The 27177-nt window shown below is 38.0% G+C and overlaps 1 protein-coding gene across 1 annotated transcript; it reads left to right on the forward strand.

Moving 5' to 3' along the window:
* Positions 1-627: 627 nt before the first annotated feature.
* LOC110442599 lies at positions 628-19483 on the forward strand. Its single transcript, XM_021486282.1, has 2 exons — positions 628-763; positions 18525-19483. The coding sequence occupies exons 1-2, from the start codon at positions 628-630 to the stop codon at positions 19481-19483; spliced, it is 1095 nt and encodes a 364-aa protein (XP_021341957.1).
* Positions 19484-27177: the final 7694 nt, after the last annotated feature.

Genomic DNA, 27177 nt, shown 5'->3' on the forward strand with positions numbered 1-27177 from the left:
ACCCCACCTGGATTAACTTACAACTATGTACGATGAATATATTTTTTAATAATTATAATGTACAAGTCATGGTTGCATTTATCAATTCCTAGAAGGAAGGATTGACGTCAGGTCTAATAAAGTTTCAACTAATGACATGTCATAATAGTTGCAAAAATAATAACCAAGTTAGACCAGATTGTTATTCGGATCGATGATGCACAGTCGTTGACGTCACGGATGCTTCCATGTTTAAATTTATGCCTGGCATACCACATCAATAGAAAAAAATCTAATCTAGTGGACTATCTAACGCTCTAACTCACTTAGACTCGAAAGATATTAAAAGTATTAGGCGATGTAACAGGTCAACCTGGCTGTCACAAAAACGCAAAAGGCTGTGGTTGTGATAGCGTTCTTCAGCAGGACCTCTTACTCTCGTTCTTCAGCAGGACCTCTTACTCTCGTTCTTCAGCAGGACCTCTTACTCTCGTTCTTCAGCAGGACCTCTTACTCTCGTTCTTCAGCAGGACCTCTTACTCTCGTTCTTCAGCAGGACCTCTTACTCTCGTTCTTCAACCTCACCAGTTAGAGTTGCAAATATTATATAACAGTTACTGTTATGACGTATTCATGTGGTATAGCACTATGGACGAGTCGTCAGAAACACGGACCCATAACAAAAGGAACGAACGTGCACATTGGTACAGCATGTCACCTGGCGGAAGTGGTTCTTCTACTAAAGGAGGTGCGAAACAGAACAAAACAGACAAAGATGCACAAGGTGATGTTGGTCGTGGGACACATGACCTGAATTAGAACGTCACATACGCAGCTTGATTATTAAGGTTCGTTAGTTCTCGTAACAATTAAAACCACTTGCAGATAGTGTTCACATACGTATATGTTGGTGCTATATGTACCGATCGACCAGTATATGTTTCAAACCTGATTGTCAGAGCTTGGGCACGACAGTAGGACAATTCACCTAGTAATGATAGTGTTTTGATTGACGATATGTCGTTAAGTTTTTGTTTCGTGGTTTGGTTCGATGCAAACTAGTTGTCATTTAAAACGTCCTTATGAATAGTTGATGTGAACACATATATCAGTACGGAAAAACAAAAAAATAATTTGCAACAAAACAATGTCAGCCGTTCGTAACAAACAGAAAGTATGTTGGAACATTGGGTACATGTACAACACATTGGTGTCTGGACATGATACGTGTAACAATAATACGGTGATTTTTTTAAATCCCTTATCAGAATTGAGATTCACAGTTTCAAAAATGTAGGTTTGTACAGTATGGTACATCACATCAGAGTACCATTCATATAGAGAGAATCGTGCTATGAAAAACGCACGGAAACATCCAATTCTGGAAATATACTCTATTGGTCAGGAAACGTACCTAAAATCAAAAGTAAATACCTTTTTAAACGTCACAATTGGACAATGTTTTGCCATCATTCTCCGCCTCCCCCTTGTAAAGCCTTGACATGCGTTCTGTTAAGATTTATGAGGTGTATACATCAAGGTCTATATCTATCTCATGTATTGTGGAGTAGTCCGTAGTCTCTCTTCATGGTCATATTTGGATGTGTTTGACAATATAGATAACATGCTACAAACTTTCCAAACCTTGTTCCTGGATATAGTTGACAAACACGCCCCAATTATAGAAAAAAGGGTGCGTTATCAAAACTTATATTCTCCTTCGTCCCTCATACGAATATAAACTATTTCATATCCATAAATCGTAAGTGAACAAACAACAAAAAGACTATAATTTTTTTATACGCTATAATTTGCTAATCAGGTATCGTTTGTTACAAGTAATTTCATGTATATCGTCGTTTGTTACAAGTAATTTCATGTATATCGTTATGTCACGAAACTGTGAATTGAACATTGAACAACGACTACATATTGAATCATCCTCTTCTCTCGTTCCTGAATACAAAAACAACCAAAACCACATCGGAATACGCATATCACCAAGTCCACGATGTTCAAGTCCCTGCGCATTCCTCCGTAGGCTGATCCCCTCACAAATTAGCACATGTTTAATTAACAACACTACTACAAACAAAAACGATTATTAGCATCAACTATTAACAATTCAGACCTATACTATCCTATACATATTTCACTTCAACTGTTCATCTCAACCATACACTCAACACTTGTCTTACTTTATTCTCAAAACTGTTATATAAACCATACCAACATTCGACAACCACGGTCTGCATATACTCCCTATGTTGAATTTGCACTTACATAAAAAACAAAAACAAAAAAAAAAAAAAAAAAAAAACCAATAATAATATCAATAAATCACATACACACCCAATTAAACAAATTTAAAAAAAAATAATTGACGGAGCCAACGTGGAACATCCGTCTCTGTGTGTAACAAATACCTCGATGAAAACCCCCAGTTGAACCCAGGTATTTAAAGACCTGTACAGGTAAAGCACGGACTTCAGGTGCCATTAGTTACTACAATTTACAGATCCTTCACTCACAATATAACGAAACGAAATCTATAATCCCTGTCTGGTGGACTGATGATACAAACACAAATGTCAGGGACGAATAGACCTATATTGCAAATGAAGAAACAAAGTAACAGCGATGATAAAATCTGCAAAATCAACTTTCTTCACTTCTGTTCTAGATCAGTGTAAAATTCCAATAATTACTGGAAGAATTACAAAAACTGTGTCCAAAGGTATCTTCCAGTTTACTGAGTTTTATAAGAGATCCAAATGATAATGATATTACTTATGAAGCTGAAATAGGAAATTGTTTTAATGAGTATTTCACTACTATAGCAGATAAATATGTAAAAGAAACATGTTATAACGACTCTTCAGATACGTTAAAAAGACTTAAAGCGTATACAAAAGAAAAGCTGAGGGTTAACATTTTTAATAGTCCCCAAGTTGACACAACTTTTATTGAAACCTTTTTATTGAAATTATATGTCAGCAAAGACACCGGGCTCGACAACATAAGCTCAAAATTTTTGAAGTACTGTGCTAAATCCATTGCTCCAACTGTTTGTAAACTAATGAATTTTAGTATTGACACAAACAGTTTCCCGGAAGTTTGGAAGTATGCGAAAGTAAATCCTCTTTTTAAAAAGTTTTTTTTTTGTGTAACTACAGGCCAATATCAGTACTTCCTGTTTTATCAAAAGTCTAGAAAAACGTATTCGTGACCATTTTTATAAAATTTTGGCTGACCACAACTTGATTACAAATAGCCAATCTGGCTTCAGAGCAAAACACTCATGTCAGACTGCGCTAACCAATATCACAAACACCTGGTATGAGGCTATAAACAAAGGTATTTTGACAGGTGTTCTATTTCTTGATTTTCGAAAGGTATTCGACCTTGTGAACCACTCTATTTCAATGTCTAAATTTGAATTGTATGGGTGTTCTTCCAAAACACTGACCTTTTTAAAAGTTATTTGAGTAAGAGATTTCAAATTTTAAACTTTAAGAACACTTTGAGTGATTATCTCCCTCTTACAGTCGGTGTCCCTCAAAGGGCTACTTTTGTTCATTTATGTGTAAAGGACCAGCCCCTGATAACAAATCAAAGTTTTTTGTATATGTACGCTGATGACACCGCAGCGCAATCAGAAGGGAAATCACTTGACACTGTGAATACCAACCTCAATGCTGATGCTAAATTGGTGTCAAAATGGTGCGATGAAAACAAAATGTGTGTAAACACAGAAAAAACAAAAGTCATGCTTGTTACTACTTCACAGAAAAAAATGTAAATTAACAGGGGAATTGTCCGTTGTTATCAACAATATAAACATTGAAAATGTAAAATGTGAAAAACTTTTGGGAGTGTCCATAGATCATTGTCTCACTTGGAACATTCAATTTACAAATGTCTGTAAAAAGATATCATGTCAAATTTTTCAGATGAAAAAGTTGAGATTCTTCTTGAGCCAGTCATCTTGTATGACTTTTTTTAACTGCTTTGTTAACCCACATTTGAATTATTGCTCAACTGTTTGGGGTAACAGTTCAAAAAATTATATTGTAAAATTAGAACGCCTGCAAAAGAGAGCAGCCAGAACTATTTTAAAATGCGATTTTTCTACACCTTCCTGTTATATGTTCAAAAACTAAACTGGTTACCTTTTCACAAAAGAATTTTATAAAATCAAGTGGTTTTTATGTACAAGATACATTTGTACTTAATAATTTAGCTCCACAAAATTTGAATAATTGTACGTATATGTCTGATGTTCAGAGTAGAGCTACAAGATCATCATCTACCAATGTGTTTTTCTTGCCATGTCATAAGACAAACATTTTTAGAAAATCTTTTAGATATCAGGGACCCCTTACATGGAATCTTATACCAAGTCATATTATAAATTGTCCTTCATTTTTAGAATTTAAGAGATATGCAAAGCAATTTGACTTGAAATGATTTATGATTTCATCCCTTATCCTGTATTTTATGCATGAATACTTCTTAAAGCTCTAAATATTGTACATTTTATCAGACATTGTATCTTGACCATATGTAAGATGAGATCCATGCTCAATATGTTATCAAGAATAAATAAAGCCTTTATTAGTATAATACTTGAACAAAAGAGAACAAAATGTCATCGTTTAAACATTTCTTTCTATTTTGAACAAATTCGGTCAGAGTTAAGTCTAATTTCCGGGAAGTTCAAACGGTGACGTTATACATGTAACAGAGGTCATTATTTCTACAATGCCTCCGGAAGGGGTCGAGTGCGGCACTTCTGGTTTACTAGTCTAACGCTCTACAGACTGAGCTAAAGAAAAAGTCTCCCTGGCGGAGTCGGAAGGAAGCGGTTTGTATTTTGAACCAGGTTGACATACTTCACCTTCAGGAAAAGAACTCTCGTCTCGAGTCTTCCAGGATTCATAGCGACAAGTTTTATTTGTGTGAAACTCTTTAGGCAAAATATTGTTATGTCCCCGTCAGGTACAATTGTAGTGTATATCCTTGACTCTGGACATTTGTTGTTTAACTTTGAACAAACGTGGTGATATTATGTTATTGATTTATATACTTATTTTCGTGAGTTCTCTTTGTCTATTTATGCTCTTGCAACTTCTGTTTATAACAGAAATTAATTGTGCAGTGTATTTAATAGCCCATATTTCGTAGGTATATACTCATCAGTTAAGTAAGGCTGACTAAGATAGCAGACAGAAGGGGAAGACCTATGTTTTGTTCAGTAGCTTATATTACCATTATATGATAAGAAGGTCTAATAAGACGAAAGCTAACCTTCACATTTCCTGGTAGCAATCTTTTACCCTATAAATATATTAGGGTTCTAGACGCTTAATTCTCGCCAATTACCAGCTAATAGCATGCTACTTAGACACACAGAATCGCTTGGGTAGTCGTTCCGGAGAGCAATTTGTATTTAATACGCCATAATCTATCTGTCAATATTTGTCCGTTGTTCGTTTTCCTGGAGACATACCACATGTTCAACATGAATTGGCGGTCGATCTACTTAACTGTTTTGCCTGGCATTGCTATGCCCAGAGGACCAAGCTATAGTCCAAATCTGAACAGTCGAAAACATAGCATGCGTACCAGATTGTTGAAGTTTGCCTTTTTACTAGATCGATATACAGTACTTTATCTGGTCTGAATCTCTTCGATTGTCTGCGAACAACACCATTACGGGATTGCTAGGTACATAACTTAGCTTCCGTTCATAATACTTCGTATAGTACGATATATCTGTCTTAGTATAATATTACCAAGGTAATTGAAGTTCAATTTATTATCATTTATCAAATGTCACTCCGCACTCTCAAATATGAATTGTATTGAACTCTTCGTTTACATTCTGGTTAATATTAATGCTGGTCAATTTGGGATATTGTTGCCCGGATCAGTTATTTGCCAATTTGCAATGTTAGTTAGACCCCACCGTTTCCGAAAGTATGTTTGCAGCACGGCCGGCTGGATTGACATTGCCAAGAATATCAGAAGAACCAGCGAGGGGTTTTTCTTTTCATTCGTTATTACGAGTTAACGATCTAAATGTTTTATCAGTCATCTATGCATTAACATATTACTCCGAACGCTCCTGTCGTATCCATTTGTATGCCTAGTCTGGTTTCTTTTACTCAGGAAGACCCTTGTTCCATTGACGTTTGTCAAGGTCTGTCAAATATATTTGTCCAGACAATAAGTACACACCAAAGGCGGAATCAACTCCACCTCCATGCATCCTTCACCCCGACCCCCTTTCTCAATGTTGTATGTTATATAATTCATTAAAGGCTCCTCCTCCCCAATGAAAGACCATATATTAAAATAACTCAACGAGCAAAAGGATTGAGCACAAGTTTCGACAACTTACTAAGCCCTCTCCCTATTGGTTGTTGATTGTGTTCGTTCATAACAGCTATGTTCGATTAAGGAATGGAAAAATAAACCTTTTAACAAGATAATAATGATTGCGAGCGAATGCGAAGTAACCTTAACAATAATCGTCTGTGGAGGCAAAATACATGTCTACATTGTACCAACTATCAATGCTGGCAATTCGATTCACTTATAAAAGAAGATGCGTGTATTATCGACAAGAACATATGTCTACTCCAAACATTGTAAAGGCGAGCGAGTCAATTGGAAACAACAATTCTTTCTCCGAGATTTATCATTTTCCACGAGGGCGAAATCCGAATAAAACATGATTTATCGAGGGAAACAAAGAATCGTGTTTCCCTACTGCAAGTGCAACATGTATATCTATCTTATCATAAATACTTAAATAAAAAAACAACGAAGCTGACCAAGCTTACACGCCTTTGTTGTTGTCTGCACCAGGGACATGGAACTCACCGTCACATGATCAATATAATCCACTCAGACACGTTGCTTTCTAGATGAGGTATTATACTAATACATATGTACACGTACATATTTTACATTGTATGCATTCGTCCAGTGAGTGTCATTTAGTGGCTGAGATACTATACCAGTGAGGGTACTATGAGTTGGGGTACAGGACTAGCTAGCGTGCTGCTGTAAAACTCCTAAATTTCGTTTATTTCGTTTTTAGTGCAATTGTAACGAAATTGAAACACACACGAAATTTTACCAAAAATTGCAATTACAATACATATTAATAAGTGTATTAAGTGTTTAAATGGGTTGAGACGCTACGCTAGCAAGCTAAACTATAGACATGCACGGTACACGTACATGTATGTACCTAATGTATAAAACTGGTCAAAGTACATGTATGTACCTTATGTATAAAACTGGTCAAAGTACATGTATATACCTAATGTATAAAACTGGTCAAAGTACATGTATGTACCTTATGTATAAACTGGTCAAAGTACATGTACAAGACCAGTTGTATTACAACGTACATCGGTCGAGGTACTAAACCGGCAGCTGACTTAGCGTGGGTCGAGGCTGGATCCATTGAGTCAGTATAGCTACGTTCCGAATAATTTGTTAATAACTGTTTATAGTTGGTTAACCTAGAATTACATTTTAATTATTCAACACCTTATTCAAGGCAACAGCGCCAAGCTGGACAGGAGTAAGCGATCAATTAAAGGACCTATGCAATCCTTAGACCATTTTGGCGTACAAATTAAGAAGATTTTCGAAGTTAATTTGTTCAGAAAAGAAGTCAGATTGGTGTCTATGAGCATAACGCTGCTACACAAATACGCCGAATGGAGCATCTATTGACATAGTTATGTGACATTCCTTCCACGGTTACAATGTTTGCCATGGGGCGCTTAGACGGCACATACCACCTTGCAGATCAGATAGATATAATGACACAAGGAAACAAGTGACGAACGTTCTTTACTTACGACCATCAGATCTTGGAGACCGCGCTGTCTCGACCACGCCCTCTCTAATATGAACCTTACATTCATCCGTTTTTTATGTCGGCTCACCACAGAAAGCGCAAAGCTCGCTTGTAAGAGAGCGCAGTGAGTAACTGGAATTTGGTATTCTAAAAAACCGGAGAAATGAGCATGTGTTTTGCATTAACTCTGGAGAATCAAATACTAATGTGATCGACAAATAAATATCCAAAGAAAAAAGGCATTAACCTTTGGATTCATATAGAGCTCAGACGCAGTTTACTGACGATTCAATGAAATATTCCTTCTTTTGTATGTGTGCTTTTAATCCTATTTCTGACACAGTTGCTGGGCTCCGGGGTCATTATGTTTCATATCTTACCAAGTTACCTCCCTTGAGACGCCATAACCCCAGTCTCGTTCGACGGTATAAACCAATTTGGGATTTACGGCATGGTAATTGGTCTGACGTTTTAGATGACGTGTACATACGGGTTCTTAGAGAGAAAGGGAACGCAATATAATGAAAAATTGTGACTACCATTTTGAAGTTCTAGTTGTTGTCGACTCGTTAATCTTTACCCGAGGCCGATCAGGCTTATTTATTAATGAATATAGAATGGGGCAAAAAGTACAGGCAGGTTTCTTTGCTCCCCTTGTACCACAGGTGCATTAAACTGTTACATATGTCTAGAGCATGGTCGCTGCTTAAGGAGACCCTGTTATCTACGTCCACTGAATAAATCATAGTGTTTGTGCATGTGATCTTTCTACTTGATTGGTGTTAATTACCAAGGGGTTGCCTGAGGCGACATTTGAGCCAATCGGAAAAACCGGGGTCACATGCACATTGACCGACCTTCTCTATAGAATAGGTCAAATTTACTTGGAGTCTACAGAGGAATTCCTGTAGTTTACTCCGGAAAGTTCCTTCTTTCAAGAATGAGCAATTGATAGGTTCTTCAGGGTGTTCTCTAACCTGTTGTGGTTTCTAACCATGTTTTCCTAGCTTAAGATACAGTTAATTTAAGTTAATTGTAAGCTAACGGAACGGATATTGTATTGAGTACTTAGTAGTTGTTTCCGAATCGTTGCTGATTATTTATTGAAAATATAATGTATTGTATATTACCAGAAATAAAGACAGAGTAAACTAAATTTAAGCAAATTTACAAAATGTATTAACACACGTAATTTACAACCAGGAAGAAATATTCGTAAATCCCTCACTTGATGCATGACGTTCCAAATTGAAGCATTGTAATGTCCTATCTCAGGTAATGAAAACGTGTGTAGCCTTTATACTACATGCTGGTCACCCCTAAGTTAATTACGTGGTTTGGGAATATATCCTGTTGCTCTAATGGGCCGATATGTACATACCTCTCCATCACCGGTTGTCTTATAACGTGGATGTAGTCAAGCTCACCTCACAAGCTTGGGGATGTAGTTGAAATACAGGTACTTGACGTTTCATTTGTCAGGTAATGATAATAAATCAAAGTCCCTGTTATTATATAAATTTAAATGATATGAAGAATATTTTTTTTTATTTATTTTTTCTATTTTATCTTTTGTTACTCATATAAAAACAAGATCATGTGTATACATACGCTTGTTACGATTCGGTTTTGATTCTCTTTACCTGTTTATGCAGGAGGTCTACTCGATCTCTGAACAACACTGATAACTTACTATCATTCGTTATTATTTTCATTTATTTATTTATTTTATTTTATTTTCGAAATGACGATGATCAAGAAATGATGTTTATAATAATGTACTGACATAATAACATGTCGTCACAATCATGGCACCAGGAGAAAAAAGAAAAGTATAACTGTCAGCCAAAGTCCGCAAATGTTTTCACCGATATATTAACAGTAAATTGATCAGAACGATATTTATCGTGATGAACTGTTGCCATTGTAAAAACGTGTGAAACCAGAAATTTCATGTGAGAAAGGTGATCACCCATAATTTGATTAGATCGTACTCACGCTAGTAATGTCGGCATAGTTCATTGAGCTCGTACAGATGTACACCACGTGTGAACAAGGTGTATCATCTATTATGCATAATGTATTGTGCAAACGTCTTCTATACCATCTGTTTACAAAGGATTGTCAGATTTAGAGGAGGAGTCAGGGGAAGCTATGAGATATGTAATACAAAGAATTCAGAGGCAGGCGTAAAATTAATGCTTGGCAATTTTGAATGAAAATATTCCTTGATAAAAATGTGTTGTTAGTTTAAAACGTGTAAGACATTCACTGGATACATGTATTTGCGTTGTGAAAGATTTTAATCATTGGTTGGGAGAAGTTGTAAATAGAACAGAAATATATTCTTTATCGCGTAGGTCACAAAATTTTAAAGCTGACACATTCAGTTAAGAATTTTAAGAGGAAGGTTTAAATGAAAACATCACAGTTATCGTTTTTATTGCATTCCTTTGATATTGCAACAGATATTATACGTAAAACAGTTAGTGATGTTTGTAGTACACTTGATACGGAATCAACTTGTGATCAACTATAGCATGTACTTTGTATAACGTCTGTGTTTGGACATGAATATGTATGATACTGATATTGATTTATTGAATAAATCGATTTTACTTACCACACACAAAACAATATACTTTTGCAGAAAAGATATTTTCTTTAGTAGCGTTCAAGAAAAGGTACAGCTTCTCTGTATCGGTGGTGCGAAATTTAACAAAACCATGTAATTCATTTTTACGCATTGCTACAGTAAACCCAGTGTCTACTAGCAAGACTACATAAATGTAGGCGTTTGTCACGGTATAAATATAGTTTTATTGCTCACATTTTGACGTTGCATGCCTGGATTTCTGGCCTGTCGTCCATCTTATTGCGTGATATCATTCTACGTAACTGGACCCAGGCGAATTGGGGTACACACAATGGCGACTGAGTCTAGATAGACCTGACACCTAGAGACTATAACGCGACCGTAAAGGAGTATACCCAGTTTCGAACACTCTCGTGGATGTGGATCACACACTTGCGCAAAGAAACCGGAAGTAACAAGGGCTGAGGGGAACAACTCTTGGGAAAGGGACATCTAAATATTTTAGAGCTAAAACGAAGAGTATACACTATTGTGAGACGGGCCTCTTCACATGAATGTGTTTACAGACATCGGGTAATCGCTCAGCTAATTTTCAGAGTCGCCCACTTTCTATGTTACAGGATTGAAATTGAAGTTGAAAAATGAAGTGTAAGTACATGTGTATTGACATGGCGTACTATTTTGTTATCAACTTCAAGGAATTCTGCGGCATTTTATTATCTCAAGAAACTTAAAAACTGCCTATTGAATTTTTCATTCTCGAATTGAGGATATTCGAATTTCTTTTCAAATATAAGAATCTACAAATCTTGATACTGCGAATAATAACAAACCAAACATCTGATCAAAGTCAGCGAACTCCACGATTGTGCCCACTGCAAGCTGTAAACAAATAAAGGGCCTATGGAAACCTCAAGAATTAGCGTTGGAATTTTGAGCACAATCTGCATAAAATGTTTGTCATGGTTGTTAATTTAATGACTGGAGCATTATTATCCTTACATAAAAATATAAAATTCCATATGGCGGATTATGTAAATTAGTTAAACGGCCCTACTTGCCTCGTGTGTCACTTCAGAATGGAGGATATGCCCAAAGAGATTAGAGATATGTTTTATTTATCAGCACCAGAAGAAGCGAATAGGGAACAATTGAGATTTAATGAGCTGTGGAGTTATTCATCCATGTTAGATTTGTTTCAAGACCTGTTGACATAAATATCCAATATAATGCTTTATTTCAAATAATTGAAAACATTCCTCAGTCAGTTTTGCATTTTATAAGTTATGACATTGAGTTTCTTTCGAGAGGTAAATAATCGAATATGAATCGTCAAAATGTCGCCTGTATTTCGTAAGTTCAGCACATGAAAGGCATGTGTATTTTAATAGAAAATGCCTGAGTATTAAAAATGTGCTATACTCGGCATGCAAACATGGTGTGGTCATATCCCTATCAGTGACTTTACATGACAGTGAAATAACTCAAAATATGGTATACCAAGTCAAAGACGGAGCGTGCTGATCTCCCAAAAAGACTTGAAACTGATGATGGTGATAGAGGAAAATATCAATAACTCTCGTCCGAATGACTCACGGCGTTAACACACTTCACGTGCAACTTGGTACTCGACTATTTCACGAGAATGTAGTTACACTGTACATCCTGGTGTAGTCTAAACCCGCGGGCTTCTTGTCGGTCTTTCAAGATTTCATTTTTAGATGAACTAACAAATATTTACCATTCCAGTCAACTCATCCCGGGGGCTATATTGATATTACCCACATTACTTCGGCCAAATTGAATAGAGCTAGGCTAATATTTTATTTGTATTCAGATTCCGTATCGTATCTCTGTCAATAACCCATTCATTACCGCGGTATGAGATGCGAAATAGCCTGCCTTAACTATAGACACATCAGTCAACCGAGATTTCTATTAGGTAAGATGTGAAAACTATATAGGCGCGGCGGTATTTATGACAAATTATTCTGTCACGTGACGTGTATATGAAGCTAAAGGTATTCAAATAATTGCGAGTATTGGAATGCGTCAGCCATTAAACACCAAATAACAATTCGTTAAAGATAATTGTATAGGTTTTATTGGTGGGGAACTCCTATAGAGAGACGGTGACACTCGCGGTAAGGTATATATCCTTAACCCCGGACAATCGTTGTGTAATCCACTCCATGAATGCAGGGGCTCATTTATATACTGGTTTTCGTTATTGATATTGGTGCTTTTTTCGTTTTAGCATATAATACTTCGACAAAAATATACTAAGCCTCATCACAACCCCTACTGCTTTTGTGATAATTAATTTTCTGTATTCCTGTGTATGATCTTATTGAGTGATTTTTGGACCCCTGTAGGATTTATCATTTCTCCTTTCGAGGGAACACGAATTAACGGCCTTAAACTGATCTGCCAACCCTTCGGACATCTACCTCCTCTATTATCCTATATAACGTACATTATTGTACCTTAGCCAATCTTTGAGACACCACAGGTATTCAGCTACTCGCTAAGAGTCAGTACAACACATTAACGACGTCTATATGTGCTTTTTGATTTTCTTTAGATTTCTCTCTGCGTTCGTCTCGTTAGCTCTTTTTTTCAGGATGACATTACTTGTTGAGGTGACACGCTCCCGTTTGTGTGTTGTAGTGGCAATTTACGATAACAAAGGGACCCATCATCGGCGGAGACAATCATCATATGACCCTAGCTCTTGTTATGACGTAAAACATTTGACAAATATACAACGGACAGTAAAACTCATGAGTGTAGTTCATGTTCATAGATACCATTAGAATACAACAAAATAGGTGCGTAAATAATCTTGTCCCTTTAACTCCGTTGCAGAAATTAAAACTATGGTTAATACACAGTGGAGTATTGCAAGTGACAAAGATACAGAACCATCCCAAAACTACATGTATGTACATTTTGAAGATAGGTAAGAAACACCAAAAACTGTACAACTGGGTATTCTTCGCGGCACAGCGAAAACAAAATCAAAAAAGTACGACGACCTAGGATAAAGCCGGGCTATCGTCTTGCGCAATACACACGCAGCATACAATCAGCACCGTGTAAAGGAAACATGCAATCTGTGCAACAATGCACCAGATGCCGCAGAGTGTCTTTAATTCATTCTAGGAAACAAAATTCTTGGACCATACAAAGCGTCAACAATACAATATTACGTCCCTGATTCAGGGAGGAAAACAAGAATAACAATTATCTGAAGAACCTGTAAACATTAACCGACTCGGTTTGGCATATACCCACTTTAATTTAATTAACAGACCTAGACTTCTTACCAAAAGAGCATTTTCACCTTTTGCACAGAGCACAATTGTCAAACTATAAAACACGACTTAAATCTGGTAACAATTATGAGCAAATAATGTGTGTCCCCCAAACGGAATATAACATATCCTAAATACTGACTGAGCAACATGATAATGCTTACCTAAAAGAAGTAAATTCTATGGCGCATGGGTATATAGCCCACTGCTGTAAAATGCCCAAACAGTTCGTGTGTACAGTCAAAGAAGGGCTTTTACAATGTTCTTGCATCTTGTGCCCTGCCCTTTTGGCCTCAGGTATATCTATCTATCCGAGGTTACTATTTGACGATCAACTGCAAATTAACGAAGGGAATCGCAACAGGAACAACAACAAAAACAACAACAGCAACTTCCATTTCGAATGTCTTGGTCTGGGGTTACTGTCTTTGCGGCGTCCTACGGTGAACTTTCACTGAATATATATGTAGTTGGAATTAAAGTTTTGAGTAGTGAATCAATACTAAAAAAGTACACAAGGAAATAAAAGTCTAAGAAAAGTCGCAGCTATAAATGTGGGGTTCAAATTGACTGGAATAGAGTCAGGTACTACGAAACTATTACCATTATGTATAGCTGCTATTTTTATGGATGGAATATGTTTATGTGTGACGTTTCGATGACTAGTACGGTATGTACTCTGTCACCTTCATCGGAAAACTGACTTGTAAAACGTATGTACGAGCTGTTCACGCAAATCGATGTCGATTCGGCTGAAAGCGTATGTACAATAAGTTGTTATAATAATATGTACCGAAATGACTCGATTCAGCTACACTTTGTTTAATACTTGGTCAATTATATGCAAGAGTCTATGTATCCCCTCATCTCGATTTAGAACTAGCCTACTGCGGCGTATCCAAACGGTTTCCTTCATCTGCCGCTGAAACAGATTGCTCTCTCTGTCCAATACTTAGTTATCCCAGTCAATAACATGACTTTTCTGTGTGGCATGGTCTGTGATTGCCGACTTATTTATCTGAGACTCCGACTGTTTCCTTTCTGATCGAGTGAATTTCTTTCCCTCTTGTGTTTTCGTATCTTTCTGGTAACAACGAGGCGGACCCCAAATCGCCTTCCAGTCTCTCCAATAAACGTTGCGACGCAGTTTTTGCATCCGATTTTGTGTTCGCATTCGTCGACGTTTTCATTAGGTGTTTTATCCTTAGAATGTACTAGGATATTACAAAGCGTTTTGTGGGGCTCCATGGCTGTTGCTATACCATGACTGCGATAAAGCCTCTATATGTTTTCGGTAACACCTTTTATATTCCGTATGACCACCTGAACTTTGGTTTCGTGCTGTATCATGGTTTGACCTTTTCTTGTTCTTCCTTTTATTTTGACACTATTTTTGTACCGGTTAGAGGGCCCAATCCGGATATGCACAATTGCCCTAGCGATGTGAATCTGTTCTTATGTGTTGTCCTGTTATTTTGTGGCAATTGTATCACATCTGTTGAGCAATATGCGTACGACGCCTAACTGCTGGTGCCAAGGATGGTGGTATTTGATGTTCAGGTATTGGTCCGTATGGGTATTTTTTCTTTAGACCAATACCTTCACGGTTCCGTCTTCTTTCTTTACCAGTAGAGTGTCTAGGAAGGGCATTGTGTCGTTGGTGTCTTCCTCACATGTAAATTTGATGTTGTTAATGGCATCTATGGTGTTGATATGTGTGGTCAAATCCTTCTGAGACCCCTTCTTGATTGTCTCGATTATATCGTCAACGCATCGTTTCCATAAGCTAGGGTTTCATTCTAGTAGACCAGTGGCTATTGTTTCCTGCACTTCTTGATACGCAAATGAAGATAACATAGCTTATTGCAGAGCATACTACAATATGAACTCTGCATCGTATTGGTCGGCAGGAAATAAGGAAAATATACAATGTAATTGATGAAGACCATGGTGTATCGGTTACGTTTCCCTTAAATAAATACACTTAAAACAGACATGAGAAAGCGGGAAAAGCTTATTTACTTTCAAGAAAACTATTCACACATTTACACTGTACAGTCTGTTCTTTCTGAACGCAGTCTAGTTGTTACTGCAAAACATTAATACACACGCTATTAGTCTGTTTTATTTATTACATAGAGTTGAAAATAATGTATGGCTATACATTAAACCCCATTGATTGAAAACATTAACTTCTTTTCAATTAGGTTATTTCGACTACATTTAACATATACATTCATATGGAATGTATTTAAGTAATTTCAATCGGAAAACAACTCGGGCCTTTCCGTTATTATTTTCCATGTATATCTTAAGAGTGACGGAAAAGCCCCAGTGGTTTTCCGATTGACCCGAAGTAAGCAACAGGAACAACAGAACAAATTCGATGTAGGTTTTGACAATAGCCCCTGTGATAGATTTGGTACGCTTATGAATGCCAATTGGTCTGCTGATTGGCTGGGATAATTTTCAAAAAAGAAATATAAAATACAGCGGCTGCGCTATTTATTAAATAAGACATTTATCTGTACATGGCATTTGATAAGAAGATACAGTATACATGTATTTTTATCTCTTAAGAATAAAAAATGAAAGTAAGCATGATTTTTGACTGGGTTACCGTTCCTTTTAACTGTGAGCAGCACATCAATGTACATACACGGAATGACGTTTTGTGTACTATCCCTTATATATATACGAGGCTGACCGACTTGTCGTGGTGCCCGGATCTAGACACGTTGTACGTCGAATTGATATTACTCGAGTTGTTCCCGGGCTGATTATGTGGGTAAGTTTAGGTAAGGTATGTATTGGAAGGTCCCGGGGGAGGGGTCTCTACATGATCTTCCATGATTGTATGTGCTAACGGCTGGGGCAGAGCCCGGGTTAATCTGATTTAATTTCCTCAGGGACAGATTCATAGAATAGTCTCCCCTAGTTATTTCCAAATTACACATCATATTCCTTTAACAAGTCCTGTTTTCAAAGAAAACAATCACATGAATACAGTTTGTGTATATGAAATCCTCCTATGCATGAAGTTACTATCTGTAAAGGATGGTGACGATTCTTAGAGACTTATGGATATTAATATGAAATTGATGATGGATTTATCCTAGACGTAAGACGGTAATAATGATAGATATCGGTAGTGACCTCTTAGACTCATATATAGAGCTCAGCACCATTGTCTCGTCTCACCTTTCCGCCTCGTATCATTTTTCATCTCACTCATCGATCTGGCTCCGGTTGTAAGATAAACTAAGTGCATGTGCGCCGTGGCGTCGATCTATAGGGTTCCCGATAGCAACGTCGGTCTTTGTAGAAAAGGGACTGTATCTTAATAAAATTAAAAGGACAATATATACAAGTGAACAATGTGCCTTAATTGCTTCGTTTCACTGACAGCTTTATATTGCAGTCTAAGTCAATAATCGGAGAGGTGCAGTGCGGTGATTGCTATTCTGTAAGATATATACTACATACAAATCTGTTTGTCGTAGCTATGAAGTCTCGACCTTCACATGATCAATCATGGATCAGCGTATCTACTCAACGTTGAAGTAAACTGAAGCCGTAAAGTTACTTTTATTTACACCAATAGGTCGTTTCGTTATTTTCCTATATTGTATTTCGATAAATTGATGTGCCCAGGATAGTGTGACGGGAGTACGGCGGTGCAGTGTCTCAGACTCCGATATTGATCTCAGACAAATAATCACCCCTCCCCTATATCATACCAACGCTGATACAATCAACTCGCTACTTTGTCCACTTGAAACCCGAATCCATCACAAGTTCTCACCACCAGCGAAAGTTGAGAGGATTTTGTGTCGGTCTTTTCCTTCCGAAAATTGTCTAACCGTAATTGTCGGTTGTGTATAATATACACCGATACAACGGACGGAGCTTGGCGTAAAAAGGACACGGCTGTTTTTACGTAATCGATGGGCACCGCTTTCAGGTGAACTAACGTAGCGCCCACGGTCGGCTCTTCTCCCGCCTTATATATATACCGGTGCGTATTGATCCGAGGCTACGTACGCCTTGGAACACCAATATCTATAACAGCCAAAAGATACAGCATAGTCGAAATATAGTTATAATATCTTCAACAAAATATACACAATGGTTCACTAAAGAACCAAGGCATATCAAAAAGTTACAGCAAAGACGCATGCAGCATCGTTTTTATATATTTCAACAAACACTTAAAATCACACCAAAAGTCCATGTATTTTACCAGCAGGCTACATTAAAAAAAAAGGTTCATATGATATTTTTGTTCACATCTACAGCAAATTTACAATGTTTAGTTAATTGTGAAAGTGTCATCAACTTATATCAATCACTCGTGGTGTTCCGGATGGTATCGCGCACGGGGTATCAATGTGGGAGGAAACCGGATTACCCGGAAAAAACCCACGTCTCAAATGCTACTTTAACGTAAACCAATAGGTCACAGCAAAAAGCATAGCTGCAAAAATATTCATTACAGTCACAAACCTATATAAAGACGCATCAAGCATGCCACCTAAAACGCTCGAGTCTCGGCATAGAATCAACTGTACGAATATTGCAATAACATAAATCATTCATTCAGATATTTCAAAAACACAGAAGTCAATAAAAGTATTGAAAAAGACTCACATCACAGCAGCAACATGCACTACAACAAATCACAAGTCACATCAAAGACCAAAGTCATAGCAAAGACAAAGATCATATCAAAGACAAAAATCTACAGCAAAGACAAAAAAACATGTCAAAGTCATAAAGCCACAACAAGGACAAACGATACAAAAAAGTCACAGCAAAGATAACAAATCACGACAAAGACAAAAGTCACGACAAAAACCAAAAGTCACGACAAAGACAACAGTCACGACAAAGATAAAATTCTCGACAAAGACAAAGGTCACGACAAAGACAACAGTCACGACAAAGACAAGGGTCACAACAAAGACAAAAGTCACAGCAAAGACAAAAGTCACAGCAAAGACAACAATTACGACAAAGACAAAAGTCACAGCAAAGGCAAAAGTCACGACAACAATAAAAGTCACGATAAAGACAAAAGTCACAGCAAAGACAAACGTCACAGCAAAGACAACAGTAACAGCAAAGGCAAAAGATACAGCTAAGAGAAAAATCACAGCAAAGACACGCATGACAGCAAGGACAATAGTCACAGCAAAGACGATAGTTACAGCAAGGACAATAGTCACAGCAAAGACAATAGTCGCAGCAAAAACAAAGGTCACAGCTAAGATAAAAGTCACAACAAAGACAAGCATGACAGCAAAGACACACATGACAGCAAAGACGATAGCCACAGCAAAGACAATCGTCACAGCAAAGACGATAGCCACAACAAGGACAATAGTCACAGTAAAGACGATAGCCACAGCAAGGACAATAGTCACAGCAAAGACGATAGCCACAGCAAAGACGATAGCCACAGCAAAGACAATAGTCACGACAGAGACGATAGCCACAGCAAGGACAATAGTCACAGCAAAGACAATAGCCACAGCAAGGACAATAGTCACAGCAAGGACAATAGTCACAGCAAGGACAATAGTCACAGCAAAGACAAAGGTCACAGCTACGATAAGCATGACACCATTAGGAGCAAGTGATAGCAAACACATAATTCATGCATTGATAAAAACTAAAGTTTTCTTCATTAAGAGCTTAAAGTAGCGGCCGATGTTTAAAACGTATTCAAAAACACCTTCATCTCTACTGTACACTCGGTATAATAACTTCATAAATTGTGGCCCCCCAAAAAAACACGTTTCTAAATAATCGCTGAACTAAACTCAAACATGAGAAAAGAGCTATAGAGAAAGAAACCAAGCATGTTCCTCTCTTGAGTACAATATGTCAATATAAACTTTATTTCATTTTTTTTTTTCATTTACAGAATGATGTAGAGCAATACACAATTGTTGAAATTTGATTTGGAATAGGTTAAAGGCAAGACGAAAATTATCGTTTATATATAGAGAGAGAGATATCTGCCCTCAATCTCGAGCATTGCTTTACGACTGAAAGAACGCGGGGAAGACCGACCGTATATATTGTACTACTGTCAGTGCTTGCCGTAACTCTATCAACCTCAACCACGGCATTCCGCCACCAATAAAAACGACCGTAGACACCTACAAAGATCTAGTTACAAAAGCATACATTCCGAGCCCATATACCACTACCACTACCTATACAAGGCAAGGACTCCAACAAAACCTGAACAACCAAAGCCATTAACTATGGATTGCTTACATCCAACAATATCCAACGTGAACCATCTAGCACCAATAATAACAACATAACAATTTTCCAATCATGGACCTTCCCAGGCCATGACTGTCTTCCACATGAAACATACACTGTAGATTTATGATCACAGACAACAAACACCAGCGACCTATTTCTGCAATAACTAACATTCTAAATGATAGATTTCCATGACAGATTTTCTATCACTACTAAAACTCACTATCGACTAGACAACCTACAACAGACAGCATCCAACATATATATGTTACGAAAAAAAATCCCCGCCTTTGACCTTCTACCACTGAAAACATTCAGCCTAACCATTCTACGATAAACTATCCCCGCCATTGACCTTCTACCACTGATAACATTCAGCCTAGACATTCTACGAAAAACTATCCCCGCCATTGACCTTCTACCACTTATATCATTCAGCCTAGACATTCTACGAAAAACAATCCCCGTCATTGACCTTCTACCACTGATAACAGTCAGTCTAGACATTCTACGAAAAACAATCTCCTCCATTGACCTTCTCCCACTGATAACAGTCAGCCTAGACATTCTATGAAAAACAATATCCGCCATTGACCTTCTGCCATTGATAACAATCAGTCTAGACATTCTGAGAAAAACAATCTCCGCCATTGACCTTCTACCACTGATAACAGTCAGCCTAGACATTCTACGAAAAACAATCTCCGCCATCGACCTTCTACTACTGATAACAGTCAGTCTAGATATTCTACGAAAAACAATCTCCGCCATTGACCCTATACCACTGATAACAGTCAGTCTAGACATTCTACGAGAAACAATCTCCGCCATTGACCTTCTACCACTGATACCAGTCAGTCTAGACATTCTACGAAAAACAATCCCCACCATCGACCTTCTACCACTGATAACAGTCAGTCTAGGCATTCTACGAAAATCAATCTCCGCCATTGACCTTCTCCCACTGATAACAGTCAGTCTAGATATTCTACGAAAATAATCTCCGCCATTGACCCTCTACCACTGATAACAGTCAGTCTAGACATTCTGAGAAAACCAATCTCCGCCCTTGACCTTCTACCACTGATAACAGTCAGCCTAGACATTTTACGTAAAACAATCCCCGCCATTGACCTTCTACCACTGATAACATTCAGCCTAGACATTCTACAAAAAGAATCTGTGTTACAGACATTCTATCATTGAAAACATCCACCATAGATATTCTACTAAACACATCTCTATCCATAGTTATACTTTCCGATACCTCATGTATGATGCGGATGACTACCCATCGACATTCTACCACTGATAACAGTCAGTCTAGACATTCTGAGAAAAACAATCTCCGCCATTGACCTTCCACCACTGATAACAGTCAGCCTAGACATTCTACTAAAAACAATCTCCGCCATCGACCTTCTACTACTGATAACAGTCAGTCTAGATATTCTACGAAAATAATCTCCGCCATTGACCCTCTACCACTGATAACAGTCAGTCTAGACATTTTGAGAAAAACAATCTCCGCCATTGACCTTCTGCCACTGATAACAGTCAGCCTAGACATTCTACGAAAAACAATCTCTGCCATCGACCTTCTACTACTGATAACAGTCAGTCTAGATATTCTACGAAAATAATCTCCGCCATTGACCCTCTACCACTGATAACAGTCAGTCTAGACATTTTGAGAAAAACAATCTCCGCCATTGACCTTCTGCCACTGATAACAGTCAGCCTAGACATTCTACGTAAAACAATCTCCGCCATTGACCTTCTACCACTGATACCAGTCAGTCTAGACATTCTACGAAAATCAATCTCCGCCTTTGACCTTCTACCACTGATAACAGTCAGTCAAGACATTCTACGAAAAACAATCTCCCCCATCGACCTTCTACCACTGATAACAGGCAGTCTAGACATTCTACGAAAAAACAATCCCCGCCATTGACCTTCTACCACTGATAACATTCAGCCTAGACATTCTACAAAAAGAATCTGTGTTACAGACATTCTGTCATTGAAAACATCCACCATAGATATTCTACTAAACACATCTCTATCCATAGTTATACTTTCCGATACCTCATGTATGATGCGGATGACTACCCATCGACATTCTACCACTGATAACAGTCAGTCTAGACATTTTGAGAAAAACAATCTCCGCCATTGACCTTCTGCCACTGATAACAGTCAGCCTAGACATTCTACGAAAAAACAATCCCCGCCATTGACCTTCTAACACTGATAACAGTCAGCCTAGACATTCTACAAAAAGAATCTGTGTTACACACATTCTATCATTGAAAACATCCACCATAGATATTCTACTAAACACATCTCTATCCATAGTTATACTTTCCGATACCTCATATATGATGCGGATGACTGATAACAGTCAGTCTAGACATTCTACGAAAATCAATCTCCGCCTTTGACCTTCTACCACTGATAACAGTCAGTCAAGACATTCTACGAAAAACAATCTCCCCCATCGACCTTCTACCACTGATAACAGGCAGTCTAGACATTCTACGAAAAAACAATCCCCGCCATTGACCTTCTACCACTGATAACAGTCATTCTAGATATTCTACGAAAAACAATCTCCGCCATTGACCTTCTACCACTGATAACAGTCAGCCTAGACATTCTACAAAAAGAATCTGTGTTACAGACATTCTATCATTGAAAACATCCACCATAGATATTCTACTAAACACATCTCTATCCATAGTTATACTTTCCGATACCTCATGTATGATGCGGATGACTACCCTTGCAGTGGCTCTGTCATAAGCATTACATCGTCTAATTTCAGCAAATTATAAAGTTATTCGCATTCTTGGTTCAAATCATTCAGCAAAAAGACGTATTGACAGAAATGTATATATACATGTATATATGTAATTAACCAGGTTTGTAGCTGATAAATATTAAAAATCAATAAAACAAATACTCGTGTAATGAAAACAACATTGTCGAGTTTTGTTTATTTTTTTTCTCCTGTTCGCCTTTTATACTGTATATGGCAAGATTCAACACCGTGTAAAGAATGAAAATCCTATCGCAAAAGCGGCATACATGTATAACTAATGTGCATGCTATAATCTAAAAGAATGATGCAGGTTGCAATCATTTTACCGATAAAAATAGACCGAAGTCATAAAGTTGCAATAGCTGTAGTAAATCCAAACGAAGGCAACGCTGATGAGCGTAGGCCGATACGAAAGAACCCGATACTAGCCACACACAGGCAACCTCCGGAGAAAAGTCAGTTAACGTCCATTTTGTTTTTGATTAATTGCATTAATAAATTCAGTTTTTGAGTGTGTTGACCGCGATATGGAGGTTATCATTGGCCAGAATACGTTATGTTTATTACAGAAAATTAAATCAAAACACAAACCTTAAATTTAGGTCATAAAATACAACAATCAAATGTGCACGATAACTTATTGAATTGCAACATGAAACATTTGAGCACCACTTAAACTGCACATTATCTTTTTTTCATAAAACATAATTTTACAATTTGTAGTTTTATCCCTCTGTATCCTACTGCATGATATGCTGAGGCGACTAATTCGGAATCCCCTGTAGAATTGGATTTGTTCTCGTGTTCTGCTGTATGTGCCTACCAGACACTGAGGAAACCACTATTGATCTGAACATTTCATATCTTCTACTTTTGTACGGAATCTTTACTTTTGTTTCTCTATCGATACGTCCACTCTAAATGCCTCTTCTATTGTATTTTACTGTATGACAGTATTGTTTTAACGAGTCAATAATGCCTAAGTAATACGTTTATAGCTTGTTCATTTTGTGCAATAGCAGCAGTTATTGCAATTTAAAGTAGAAAAATGCTCGTCATTTCTGTGTATCAAAAGAGATCTGATAACGCATGCAGCTTCACATTAATCGCCTCTAATGATAATTTAGTGGGATACACCGTTCTCCAGAAAACCTCACATAAGTCTAATGATGATTATGTGGATATAATATTCCAGGGAACCTCAATTGATCGCCTCTTATTATCATGTAGTGGATACCATGTTCGCCAGGAAACTTCAATAAGTCACATCTGGTGATCATGTAGTGGATACCATGTTCGCCAGAAAACCTCAATTAGTAACCTCTGATGATCATGTAGTGGATACCATGTTCGCCAGAAAACCTCACATAAGTCTAATGATGATTATGTGGATATAATATTCCAGGGAACCTCAATTGATCGCCTCTTATTATCATGTAATGGATACCACGTTCGCCAGAAAACCTCATTTAGTCACCTCTGTTGATCATGTAGTGGATACCATGTTCGCCAGAAAACCTCAATTAGTAACCTCTGATGATCATGTAGCGGATACCATGTTCGCCAGAAAATCTCAATAAGTCACCTCTGATGATCATGTAGTGGATACCATGTTCGCCAAGAAACCACAATTAGTTACCTCTGATGATCATGTAGTGGATACCATGTTCGCCAGGAAATCTCAATTAGTCACCTCTGATGATCATGTGGTGGATACCATGTTCCCCAGGAAACCAAAATTAGTCACCTCTGATGATCATGTAGTTGATACAATATTCTCCCGGAAACCTTAATTAGTCACCTCTGATGATCATGTAGTGGATACCATGTTCGCCAAGAAACCACAATTAGTCACCTCTGATGATCATGTAGTGGATACCATGTTCGCTAGGAAACTTCAAATAGTCACCTCTGATGATCATGTAGTGGATACCATGTTCGCCAAGAAACCACAATTAGTCACCTCTGATGATCATGTAGTGGATACCATGTTCGCTAGGAAACCAAAATTAGTCACCTCTGATGATCATGTAGTTCTCACAATGTTCTCCCGGAAACCTCAATTAGTCACCTCTGATGATCATGTAGTGGATACCATGTTCGCCAGAAACCTCAATTAGTTACCTCTGATCATAATGTAGTGGATACCATGTTCGACAGGATACCTCAATTAGTCACCTCTGATGATCCTGTAGTGGATACCATGTTCGACAGGATACCTCAATTAGTCACCTCTGATGATCATGTAGTGGATACCATGTTCGCCAGAAACCTCAAATAGTCACCTCTGATGATCATGTAGTGGATACCAGGTTCGCCAAGAAACCAAAATTAGTCACCTCTGATGATCATGTAGTTGATACAATGTTCGCCAGAAAACCACAATTAGTCACCTCTGATGATCATGTAGTGGATACCATGTTCGCCAGAAAACCACAATTAATCACCTCTGATGATCATGTAGTGGATACCATGTTCGCTAGGAAACCAAAATTAGTCACCTCTGATGATCATGTAGTGGATACCATACTCGCCAGGAAACCTCAATTAGTCACCTCTGATGATCATGTAGTGGATACCATGTTCGCCAAGAAACCACAATTAGTCACCTCTGATGATCATGTAGTGGTTACCATGTTCCCCAGGAAACCTCAATGATACAATGTTCTCCCGGAAACCTCAATTAGTCACCTCTGATGATCATGTAGTGGATACCATGTTCACTAGGAAACCTCAATTAATCACCTCTGATGATCATGTAATGGATACCATGTTCGCCAGAAAATCTCAAATAGTCACCTCTGATGATCATGTAGTGGATACATTGTTCTCGAGGAAACCTGACATTGGCAGCCTCTGATGACACTGTAAATTTAAAATGATCTTTCAGTGAGAAACAATGTACTCCGGGAATCTTTTTTCTGTCTTGAAGGAAATATAGAAATCCATTGGTTGACCCAAATATTTATCACTCGAATACTATTTTTCTGTGTTTTATTTGCTTACTCAACACTTGACCGAAACGAACTCAGCATGTATACTTTTATGTCTCTCATAAAGCCATAAGTGCATGTACTACATTCAAGAATATTTAAGGGCGGGTTTGCCAATCGATTCAAGCACATGTGTATGCAACAAAGCACGCTATATCGTTTATAAAATGTATAAAATAACTTATATTTGATATACCTATGCAAACAAACAAAACAGGATAAAGGAGAGAAGGACCACCTACAGGTAATACACCTGTAATATGGGGCCTCTACATATCATCTGTTAAAGGAGGGAAGAGAGGAAGGAAGACTATTACAAATACATGATAAAAAGGTAAAAAGAAAAGGACAATAACACATCCACGTGACGTGGAGAGGAGATGTCAACACATATTAGTGAGAGGGGATGAGTAAGACGGGTCACTCGTATCCAAGTGATAGGGAGGAATAGAAAGGGCCTCGTTAAATATCCTAGTAATAGAGGGTACGATATAGGGCGCCACTACATATCCCAGTATAAGGCAAGAGAGAGAGGGCGCCCCTACATATCCCCGTGATAAGACAAGAGGAGAGAGGGCGCCACTACATATCCCCGTGATAAGACGAAAGGAGAGAGGGCGCCCCTACATATCCCCGTGATAAGACAAGAGGAGAGAGGGCGCCACTACAGATCCCCGTGATAAGACAAAAGGAGAGAGGGCGCCACTACATATCCCAGTATAAGGCAAGAGGAGAGAGGGCGCCACTACTTATCCCAGTAATAAGGGGAGAGGATAGTTGGCGCAACTACATATCCCAGTATAAGGCAAGAGAGAGAGGGCGCCACTACATATCCCCGTGATAAGACAAAAGGAGAGAGGGCGCCACTACATATCCCAATGATAAGACAAGAGGAGAGAGTGCGCCACTACATATCCCAGTGATAAGACAAGAGGAGAGAGGGCGCCACTACATATCCCCGTGATAAGACAAAAGGAGAGAGGGCGCCACTACATATCCCCGTGATAAGAGGAGAGGAGAGAGAGGTCAACTACACATTCATTTGACATGGAGAAAAATAAAAACAAACCATAAGAACTTATAATTCTCAATTAAGGACAAATGTTTTACAAGATACATGCACAAATGATTCACTACTGAATAGAAGAGAATGAACTGTAGTACCAACCTACACATCTCTAAGATAGGGGACACTGAGAAGCGAAGGACCCGTCATCGTCTTGATCGCTGGAGATGACGTCTGAGACCCCGGCACATTTCTGTGTTTGGTGAGAGGATAGACGGGAGTAAGGGCCCCG

Source organism: Mizuhopecten yessoensis, unplaced genomic scaffold, assembly GCF_002113885.1.
Source record: "Mizuhopecten yessoensis strain PY_sf001 unplaced genomic scaffold, ASM211388v2 scaffold716283, whole genome shotgun sequence".
Classification (NCBI taxonomy): domain Eukaryota; kingdom Metazoa; phylum Mollusca; class Bivalvia; order Pectinida; family Pectinidae; genus Mizuhopecten; species Mizuhopecten yessoensis.

Excerpts from the sequence above, each read along its gene's own strand:
- LOC110442599 (XM_021486282.1), top strand. The coding sequence starts at position 628 with ATGGACGAGTCGTCAGAAACACGGACCCATAACAAAAGGAACGAACGT. Across the intron at positions 764-18,524 it reads AACAGACAAAGATGCACAAG|CAAAGACAAAAAAACATGTC; the intron begins GTGATGTTGGTC and ends AAAAATCTACAG.